The sequence below is a fragment of the Bombus fervidus genome, chromosome 8 (assembly GCF_041682495.2).
Source record: "Bombus fervidus isolate BK054 chromosome 8, iyBomFerv1, whole genome shotgun sequence".
NCBI lineage: Eukaryota > Metazoa > Arthropoda > Insecta > Hymenoptera > Apidae > Bombus > Bombus fervidus.
This window is the reverse complement of record NC_091524.1, coordinates 1,286,508-1,297,500: the sequence shown is the minus strand read 5'-3', so window position 1 is coordinate 1,297,500 and position 10,993 is coordinate 1,286,508. Positions and strand designations below refer to the sequence as shown.

General features: G+C 34.8%; 2 protein-coding genes across 6 annotated transcripts; both read right to left on the bottom strand.

The window, feature by feature from the left end:
* Positions 1–4,116: 4,116 nt before the first annotated feature.
* Positions 4,117–5,328, bottom strand: LOC139989605 (uncharacterized). Its single transcript, XM_072008026.1, has 2 exons — positions 4,788–5,328; positions 4,117–4,682 (listed from the first exon to the last, which is right to left on the bottom strand). The coding sequence occupies exons 1-2, from the start codon at positions 5,009–5,011 to the stop codon at positions 4,190–4,192; spliced, it is 717 nt and encodes a 238-aa protein (XP_071864127.1). The 5' UTR covers positions 5,012–5,328; the 3' UTR covers positions 4,117–4,189.
* Positions 5,329–5,473: 145 nt separating this feature from the next.
* Tbc1d15-17 (TBC1 domain family member 15/17) lies at positions 5,474–9,464 on the bottom strand. 5 transcript variants are annotated; one of them, XM_072008021.1, is made up of 9 exons: positions 9,020–9,464; positions 8,519–8,611; positions 7,946–8,447; positions 7,710–7,886; positions 7,547–7,641; positions 7,173–7,371; positions 6,879–7,096; positions 6,484–6,798; positions 5,474–6,430 (listed from the first exon to the last, which is right to left on the bottom strand). In XM_072008021.1, the coding sequence occupies exons 1-9, from the start codon at positions 9,104–9,106 to the stop codon at positions 6,104–6,106; spliced, it is 2,013 nt and encodes a 670-aa protein (XP_071864122.1). In that variant the 5' UTR covers positions 9,107–9,464; the 3' UTR covers positions 5,474–6,103. The 5 variants fall into 5 exon arrangements, with proteins under 5 accessions (XP_071864122.1, XP_071864125.1, XP_071864126.1 ...); XM_072008024.1 differs by having other exon boundaries at positions 7,946–8,470; positions 9,020–9,463; XM_072008025.1 differs by having other exon boundaries at positions 7,946–8,428; positions 9,020–9,463.
* Positions 9,465–10,993: the final 1,529 nt, after the last annotated feature.

Sequence of the window (10,993 nt, the reverse complement as noted above, 5' to 3'; positions counted from 1 at the left end):
ATTGCGCATCGAATTCATCGAAATCTCGGTTACTTGTTGTCTTTCAGTTTAGAAGGAAACTAGACAATGCGAGAGTGCGACTCGAGTTCGAGATTCTACGCGACCAACGGAAATGTCAACGTTCCCGTGCGAAATCAAGCTGAAACGAAAGGAAGATCCATCGGTTCCGTCGGCTCGCGCGACGCGTCTCCAGGGTCGAGGACCCTCGCTTGGCTCCTCTACCTGACTCTACGACGAGTAGGCAGATAAATCCGCCGCCTACTACTACTCGCTACGGACAATGCGCGCGAGATGGTGCATCATCGTCCGTATTGTTTGCACAGCCATCGGCCACACGGCCCGATCTTTCACAGGTGCTGGATGCAGGATACAGATCCAACCACAAACGCGTAACGCGTTTAATACGAACGAGGATTACGCGCTTTGCTATCCCGTTGCCAAATTTTGATTCTTACATGGGACGTTAAACCGAATCTCTCGTTTGATCGATTTTCTTCTCCGAGCCATATACGCATATTCGTAAACACACGTTTTTTCAACATATGCATTCTGCGTTGATTCGAGTTTACCCGAAACCATCGTTATCGACGACATACTATTCCTCCTTTTTGTTTTCCTTCGCTTCTCGTTCTTTCTTTTTTTTCGTCGTTTTCTTCTTACTCTTCTCCGTTTTCTTTATTGTTAACATTTTTTCTGCGTTCTTTCATTTTCTCCATGATTGTCCTCCTAATTCTCCTTGACTCCGCAATTCTTCCTTTCTTCTTCTTCTTCTTCTTCTTCTTCTTCTCCTTCTTCTTCTTCTTGTTCTATCTCTCTTCAGTTGGATCGATATTTTTTCTTCTTCGTCCTGGAAGAGAAAAAGAAGGAAAAGAAACTGTACAACAGAAGTGCTATTGTCACCGTTCAGACGCCTTCCCATTAAAGAACGTCAGGGATTTCTACGAAATCTTTCCGCTGTACGCCAATTTCGGCGCGGCATGGTGGCACAGTGGCATGGCCGTTAAGGGAAAATTACAGAGTTCGGAAATAAAGGGAGAAAGAAAAAGGAGATAGAGAAGAAGTGGAAAGAACCAAAGAGATCTGCGGATACGAAAAAGAAGCACACCGCGATAATCCGAGGCCGAAGAGAGGAAAGGACCGACAAAGCTCTCGTCATTAAGCGAAATGATTGCCGTTCGCGAGGGCCACCTACACCCTAACTTGCTTCCAAGGACGAATCTTTGGAAGATAAAAGTCCACGAATTTTACTGAAAGAACCCGATGATTTCAATAGCTGTTAGCTTCCGATATACCTCATTCGCCTACTACCTTTTCCTTCGTCGCTTCGAACACGAACGAACGCACAACCCCTTTCCTCGTGACGACGTGATAAAGAAAGGTATCATTCTCGTTGACCGAAAAGATCGACTAGCGTAGGAGAAAAACGAAGATATGTAAAAAGAAGATGGAAAAGCAAGAGAAAAGGAAGAAAAAGTAAACAAAGAAGAAGTAACTATGTTTCTCGCGAGGTAAGGTGCAACGATGGTCCATCCAGCCGGACTGAGCGCGATCGAGTTACCAGTTTCGAATGTCCGCCAGTAGTCGTGAATGGTTCTAGAGTTTCGCACTCGAATTTCGTAAAAAATGTGATTTCAAAATGCAAATGCTAGAGAACTAGATTGACAATTTTGTGACAGTATATCTTCGTTTTCTAATCTCTCCTCGTTCGATTCCTTCTTCTGAGTTTCTTAATTCCTATGTGTAAGGTGATGACGACCAGTTGTACCGTGGGCACCTTCGTTCCAACTTTCTTATTCCACTTAACTGCAGCAAGCTATACTAATGTAGAATAATAGGGTGGAAAAAAAGGATGACTGGGAAGACGAAGGAAAGGGAAGAAACCAAGGTAAGAGATTTCGTCGAGGCGTAGTAGAGGGGCACTGAAAATTGGGAACTGGTGGGGGTGATGGAGACCAGCCGCATAATGACAGGGTGCCTCGCGCCAAGGCCCCGCTAACGAACCGGCCCACGAGACCTGAAAGGGTCCAGGCTAGGAGACGACACTGTATTATTTTACCATTTCGGGGGTCGGGGGCATCATCAGAAATCATCGCCGAATCCATATAATCAGTAGACGGTTACGTGCAGCCATGATTTTAAAAGCAAGAGGAGGGGAACCGAGAGGGGTAGAAAGAACGAAGGGAAAGAGGATGAGGCCTAATAAGGCGAACGGTGGTAGGTACTTCGGTATCTTCTTCTTCGTCCTCGTCCTCGTCCTCGTCCTCGTCCTCGTCCTCGTTCTCATCCTCGTCCTCGTCCTCGCTCCCGTCGTCATACTCATCCACAACCGCATCTTCGTCATCGTCGTCGATCGTCTTTCAAACATCTCTTGGACTTCTGAGTCCTTAATACTAACTTATAGTACTCGTTGCGGCTACTAATGACACGAACCCGATAAAAAGTAAACCCCTTCTACCATTCTTTCTTCCCTCCTCTTCCGCTATCTTGATGCGTTACACGAAAGGTAGACTCTAAAACGTTCCAATGAGCTCGCAAATGCTCGACAGAACGAATCTGGAGTGTGATCAAAAGTCAACATACGAAATTGTATCAAAAAGAAAAGAAAAAACTAACAGAAGTTCGAAATAGATACGTTAGATACGCTGAACGTTTGTTCTTCCATCCTGTGATTCACCTTATTCCGAACCTTGGAAAACTTGGTCCATTAGTAATTAGCGCGTGGACATGGAAATATAAAATATAAATATATTCGTATTGAAATGTCAGTTATAGCAGATAGAGAAAAGCATCGTGAGAAAATCAAGACTATGGCGATAAAGAGCAACATGCGATTACATAGTGAAAGTTCATCGATAAAGATCTGAATGAAAGTTATTGAAGAGTATGAAATCTTTTATGTGTACTGTGCGTTTATTTTGCATAGGAACGACCGGTTTGATACAAATTGAGAAAAACATTTGTACCGGTCTACCAGATAACTTGAATCTTTGAAAAAATTGATCGGATAAAAATTGAAAAAGTGTTTCCTTGACCCGTTTCGAGCACGGCAAATGGAACAAGATAGTAAATGACTCGATATATTTATTTAAAATGAGTTTTAACTGCTGAGTTCCAAATATCTTCAACTTTGAAAAAGGTAACAAATCGTTCAAAAAAACCGTGGGAGTACAGAAAAAAATAGATATACGACACGTAACCTGTATCGACACCGCAACACGCGTTATCTCGATAATTAGGGGCTTTCTTTGGACCGAAATATCGATGTTGGTACCTTTCGAACTGGTTCCAGAAATCCATGGACCGTGTCAGTGAATCGACCGTAAGATAACATATTGACAGACTGACTAAACTCTTTTGTATGTTTTTTTCTAATCTATCTTCGATACGCAAACAGGGCATGAACGGTTCTCATCCGTTTCTCTGAATATATCTGTTACGTTGCCATTTCTTATCAAAAGAAATTCGCAAAACCTAAAAAATCCATTTATCATGTGCTATAGAATGAATCTTAGTAATTACCCTGTAAAAGCAAAATTGGTCTTTTTTTATTTATTATACAGTAATTGTTAAACCATCTTTTTAATTTAAATCTAATTTCAGACTTTTAGATATGTAACATCTTCTAACATAATCTGATTCCCTTCCTATGTAGTTACTATATATATGGAAACGTTTCAATGCGAATGATATTTTAACATACGTTTATACATTTGTCGCGTATATGGATATATATTATTATATTATATATATTATATTATATATAGCTAAGAGTTGGTAGATTTTAACGTTATTCTTAATCGATATAAATTTTCTACGAAACCAAACAACTTTCCTTACGATGCTTCGGATTTTCAAATAATTACTACTACTTTAAGAAAATAAAACACAACTAATATTTTTTAAATACAAAAAACATCACCTGGTCCGGTGATCGAATACGCGTGTCGGAACGTCCGCATATGTGCGTGCGTAAAAGAGGTAAGTAAGCTGATAAGTAGATAGGCCAGACTGTCATACACGCTTTGACCAAGAAAGGGTAGACAGCGTCATCTTCCGTTGATATGGTGTACAAAGGAAAATACATCCTTGGATAACTGGTACATTAGAAAACAGGAATAATAGAAAAAATTTCATTGTATTTAATTCTTTACAAAATATATCTTTTAACATATGTAGGTAATCCTAGTATTTATGATTTTAAAGGAATAATTGGCCAATACTGAGGTTTTGCTTTGTCTCTGTGTCTATCAACCGTAGTTTGAAGAGCAGTTTCCATTGCTAATATCGTAGGGCTAGCTTCACCATATAATAATTTTGCATTACTATTTCTTGCATGCATCCATGTGGCTCCTCCTTGGATAGTCTCTTCTTCTTCTTTTCTTTTTTTAATACATGTTTCAGATTCTCTTAATCTTTTCAATTCAAATTTATGTCTCATACTTTGCTCTAAAAAATTCATCATTTCTTCATCTATATGAAATTCCAAATTTTCTGCTTCTTCGTTAAATCTGGTTTTTTCACATTTTTCTTCTCCATTCTGATACTTATATCCACTCTTTTTCCGTTTGTGTGATGTATACTGTTGACTGCTTTGACATACCAAAGATTTTAATTTATCTTTTAATATTTGGTTCTCATATTCCAGCGCAATACACCGTGTTCTCCACCAAGTTATGCTATGCCTAAAATTAATATCATATATCAAGTATTTTTATTCTTGAATAAATTCGATAAAATTTTGATAAACTTTGTAAACTTGTATAGTTAGTATAAATAGATCGACCAACCTTTTTTGCCATTCTTGGGCAGCTGTGTAATTTTCCCAAAAAGAATTAGCTTGCATCGTATTGACAATTAATTTTTCTTTAGTAACGAAAATATTATTACGATCCGAAATCAATCCGCGACGTTTCGCAAACTTAACCTCAAACTTTATTTGTTGACTACGTTGCTTTTTCAAATTTCTCGTTTTTTTTCGACTTCTTCCGCGTTTTATACCAACAAATTCCATATCTTATAACCGTTTCGTTCAATGAAAAAAGAAATTATATTTGTAAAAGTATCATTATCATCGCACTTATATAAAACCACAGAAATTATGGCTATGACTGACAAGACATCAACCTCGTAAACACAAAATTAGATCTTCTATTTATTTTATATTACTTTATAATACAAGCATCATCATTGGCAAATAATATATAAGTGTTTAGTTCTCCAAGTACTTAATATAAGCTAATATACATATATATTACAATAATGAGCGTCAATGAGTGAATTATTGACAAGTATTATATTACTTTATACATATACAATCTCAATTGATCGTGATAATGCGTTTTTAATTTTTTCAAATTTAATATTTTCAACTAGGTAATAATTCTTATAAGAATTGTAAACATATTTGTCATTCTAGATTTTAAAAGTTGATTTCATATTTCTAAAATTATGAATAAAGGAAATTATGAATATCGAAGATGAAACAGGTGACTTTTATTAGAAATGTACAGTACAGTTGTAAGCCTTTATACAGGTTTAAGAAAGACGTTTAAACTTAAATGAAGATGATACAAGCACTAACACTGATTAAAGTCAAAATACACTGTAAATCCTTTCTGTTCTCTGTTCCAAATTCATATGCATCAAAAGCATCAGTAAGATACAGAATATGTGGTTGTACGAAACTACTTCCTACTTAATAGATAAGTAATATTTACGTACTCACAGTGAATTTTATAAATATCTCAAAACTCAACACTACTAACAATTATTTTCAGTATAACTTTATAAATTCGAGGTCATGTTTGACATGTGCAGAATTCTAACTATAATGATCAAAATGTGGATTGTAGTATCACATTTCGGTCGAAATGATTCGTTTCATAAAGAAAATACGAAATCATTTGCGCAAGATAAAGTTCGTTGGGTGCCGAAAAGGCATCGCTGCACTGTTTTAACAAACAATGCATATACGTTCATCTTGAAGAGTGTGATTACAAATGTTGTTCCTTAAAAGTAATAAATGATACAAAATTGACTGTGTAATGAACAACACATTGATGCACAACATTCTTCAGATAATGATGAACGAACGATCCTGTTCTCACATGTACGATAAATTTAATCCGCGTTCGAACGAAACTTCATTATCTCCAAAATTAATATTGCCGCTTTCTGTGCTACCTCTCCTTGGATTACTATCAGCTCCATCATCTCCATCAATTACGAGATTATGACCAGAGGCTTCACCATTTTCTATTTCACTTATTGGTGACGTTTTATTCATAGGTTCAAGACCAATTATTACGCGAACATTGTCAGGCAACTGGTCCGCAACTGACATTAATTGATAATAAATACCCTCCGCTTTAGATAATGTCCAAGGCAATTCAATATGGTGTGAAAGATCATTTATATGCTGCAATGTGTACTATGTGTTAATTAAAGAATAAATATCTCATAATTGCATAATTTAGAGTTTACCTTCAATATTTCTGTAAGTCCATAACGATTTTCCATAAGCACATTTCTTTCTGTATCCAAAATAGATGCGCATAAAAGAAGATGGAAATTTTTACATGGTAAGTCAGTCCATAATACTTCCCATAATCTCATTATATCAACCGCGTTGAATTCTCTTTTAAATAGTACCAAAAGCCAACGAAAGCAAAAGAACATATTTCCTGAATCGTGCTTGTTCAAGTAATGTGCTAATTGTGGATCTGTAGTACTCAGAAGAGTATATAATTGGCACAATTGGGCCTTCATCCCAGCTTGGTCTATTTCAAAATTGGTACTCTGTTTTGTGTATAATAATCATGATTGATTAAAATTTTCTATAAATGTTTACAATTCAGAATTTACTATAATAAACATACCACTTTGTTCATAAAACCAACAAAGCACCAAAACGCATCAACCTCACTTTCCATTAAACATAAAATAGGACTCAGAAGATCGCTCATACCTTGAACGTATCCCAAATCAAAATTGTACATTACATAGGTCATAAGAATATCATATAATTGTGCTAAATGAGGATTGTTATCACCCGAGTAGTACGGATGCGTTCTATCTGTTCTATTCACATCCTTTTCTAAAATTTATATATTTTCAAATATTATAACTTATATATTTTCGTAAATTACTATTTAAATACTTTATGACGTTACCTATCAAACTCTTTCGATCTCGGTAATCAGAGAAATTATTCTCTTGTGCAGACGTCATCGACTTCCATTGTAACTTCATCATGAAGTATTCATCAGTCTTCTTTTTTTTAAGTTCTAATCTTTCAATATGCGTAGAATTCCATGGATAGTAATTTAATAAAAATTTCCACACTTCGAAACGTAATGATGGTACAATACCCTATAAAATTTCATAATCTGTTTAATTTGTTTTTTATACACATGTGTAAATAATCAGTGATGTTCCAAATAAAATTCTATGTTGTACTTCTTCCTTTCTATATGTTTCTTCTTTTTTATAAAAACCATTTATGAAAAACGATTAATATATATATTTAAACTATATATATACAAACCCCATGAAAAATAATTTCTTTCACTTCTTGAGGATTTAAAATTCTTTCTTCCGGATCCTTATATTTGTTCCACTGCTCTTGTGACAGTGGAGTACCTAATATAATCACGTATATTTATATACTTTTGACGATATAATTTGATACAACACTATTTCCGCCATACCTCTTGGACAAGGTGGTCTTGGGGGTAATACTACACCCAATTCATGTTCCCCAATCATTTCATATTCCTCCCCAGAACCTATTGATACTGGTAGAGGAGGAACGTCAATTGTAAAAGAATTATTTAATATATCTGCAACTGCTTCTTCGACTGGACGTTTAGCAGGGTCTTTGTATACTGTAATTTAAAAGTAAAAATAATATTTCTCCTATCCCACAATTCATTTGTATACTTACAGCAGATATCTGCCAGTTTACTAAATGCTTCCAATGTTGTTTCATATGGACGGTTATGTAAATTTTTTACAAATTTCCAAACATAATCTGAAGTGTTCTCTTGAAATAAGTCCAATTCAGCAAATGATTTACTTAGTACTGATTGGACCTCATCCACTACAATGTACAAATTTCTGTTTGTACGAGACTTTACAAATTTAATAAATCCTTTTAGAGAATTTACAAAACTTTCAGCATTAGATAGCTGGAAGAAGGCAACATAGGTAGTACCATCCTTTTGCATAAATATAAGCTGCTGCCCCCCATGATTTACACGAAAGGAGTTTAAATCTGAGAACAAAATTCTAACAGTCCTTGTACGTCCAAAAGAATCTGGTCCTTCCGATGAAGTACGCGTACGTCTGATATGAGTATCTACCAAAGACCATTCTGGGTCTTGATCTTGATTCTCTGATACTACGGAGTCTTCTATGGGTTTCCATTCTATACATTTGCCAAAACTCTGCAATTTTACAGAAAAGTATTCTATATTGTTTAAAGTAATAAATCATAGTCTAAATCAAATCTACTTACATATTCAACGATATTTAATGTGCCTAGACTATGAACCTCATCTTCCCTTGTGTTTGCACTTCGTAGTACAACTCCCGTATGAATGCATAAATCCTAATTAAAAATTGATTATGCAATATATACAAATATGAAATATGTCAAATTATTTAATACTAAATGAAAATAATTAAAACGTATAGAAAATAAATAAAACGAGCATAACGTACTATGCTCGTATGATATGATGCGTATGATATCAAAGACATAACCTCACTCACAGGTCATCGTTACACAAAGTATACGAATTTTATGAAAATATATAATGACAACCAACTATAATTGGCCTAGGTATGGAAACGAATCATATTTAACAAATTATGCTTCTGCATAAGTTTTGTTCACTCTTGTTGACGTACCATAACTATTGCATGTGACTTGAATGTTTACGTCATTTACGATAGTAACAGAGTGTTTCGATTAAACTATGAATAGAGACAGCAGGAACTCACAAGTGTTTCTTACCTTTCCCTGTTCTGTCGGCTCAAACATTTTAGATGTATTTTTGTATAAATCAGCAGCCTGAACGAATAATGGCTGATTTCGTCGCATTCCTTCTACTGTCCACAAGTTCACTTTCTTTCTTCCTCTATTTTATTATCTTTGTTCACTCGTGCAATCATGTATGTATCTATAAGCTACTGCTTACGAGAATAACTGTCTTTCTCTAGCGTTATTTTGATCACAATTAATAAACGAGATATTTCGTCGTTGGCTCGGATATACCTTCGGTGGCCAGAAATTGTAAAACATTTCGTAATAGTTCAAATAACTCGTTGTAAAATATTCTTGATGGATATGAACTTTGCATGACAAACGTTGAAAGATCACAACCGCAACATTCTACTTACCTATGAGTAAGTGTTTAATCGCGACCTCTACTACAAAAGTTCTTTACCACTGCCACTACTGCAACCCATGGCGATGCATATAAAGATAAAATGCGTGACCGAGCTGAGAAAGCGGTACATACAAGAATAGAGAGAGAACGCTGCATAGAGGCCCTTTGTGTCCTTGTCCTAATAACGCATATACATTCGTACAGTAAATATGCAAATGTTACACAGATTAACGAGCGGTATCAATATCATACCTGATTGACAGACAAGGACAGAAAAGGCCTCCGTGCAGCGTTCTCTTTCTATGCCTATATTGCATCCACTTACGCCGTCTTATGCGATAACATATAACTCTATCTTTATACCTTTATGATTACAGCTATTCATTCATTTCAGTGCAATACATATCTTATTATATCATTATATATTATACATATCTCTATATATACCAACAACATAAAGTTAAAATAAAATAGTATATTATATTTATAAAATGAATATGGAAAATGTAGAAATATAATACCTAACCGGTCCTTTTTACAAAACAGTAGTTGTTATTTTACAATTATGAGATAAGAACATGTGCACGATAAAAGAATTTCATGCTTGATAATAATTTCAGATTCCCTTGAAAACATCTGCGAAATTGCTATCTTTTAATGCATATTTGTGCAGTTCGTTCACGTGTATCGTTTTATTTGAAAGAAATACCACTGAAAAGTTGACTACCGTTCAACTCACTGATTAAAATGATATTACTCATTATCTCAAGTTAAGCATATAATCAAAAGATCAAATTAACAACTTCAATGTGATATAAAAAAATGTTAAAATCAGAATTCTTAGAGATAAGCATTACTTATCTATATACGAATCGAAATGAAATCACGTTAAAGTCAAAGTCGATTCTCAGTTCCTTTGTTCTAATGTATCTAGTCAGAGGGGATATTTTCTATCCGCGATTCAGACGTCAAATCAAGTACAGTTGCACTGAACACCGTAATGTCAAGAACTACATAAGTATATAAACACATACTACTATGTAATTAAAACAACGCAACATTCACTAGACTGCAATATATACTCAAGAGGTAATTTTAATCCAGTTAATTATGGAAATATATATACATATATGTGTATATATGTATATATATCAATGGTCGTCCTAATAAAAAAGATGCATGGTAAAATACAATATAAATTGTCGTTTATAATTTGTCACTCCAAAATCGAAGACTTGCCATGATCATGATTGAAATATAATTAAATATATTAACGTGATATATGTTTAACGTAATAGTAATCTAAGTTCATACATAGATATAAATTGCGTAACTTCAAACATTGAGAATAATTCTATGGACTCACAGCTACAACGAAATAGTACTCAAGTACCTATGTAATTCTACGATCATAATTGAAGATGTGGAATGCAAGTAGAAACTTTCTTCTTTAGGTATTTATATTTCTTAGAATTCCTACTGTAAATTTTCTTACTGTGAACCAAACAACTGAAGAATACTTGAAACAAGAACTGAAGAAATCTTCGCTGTGAAAAAATTGATACATGGTTTCAAGACATTGTTCTACATTGTACATA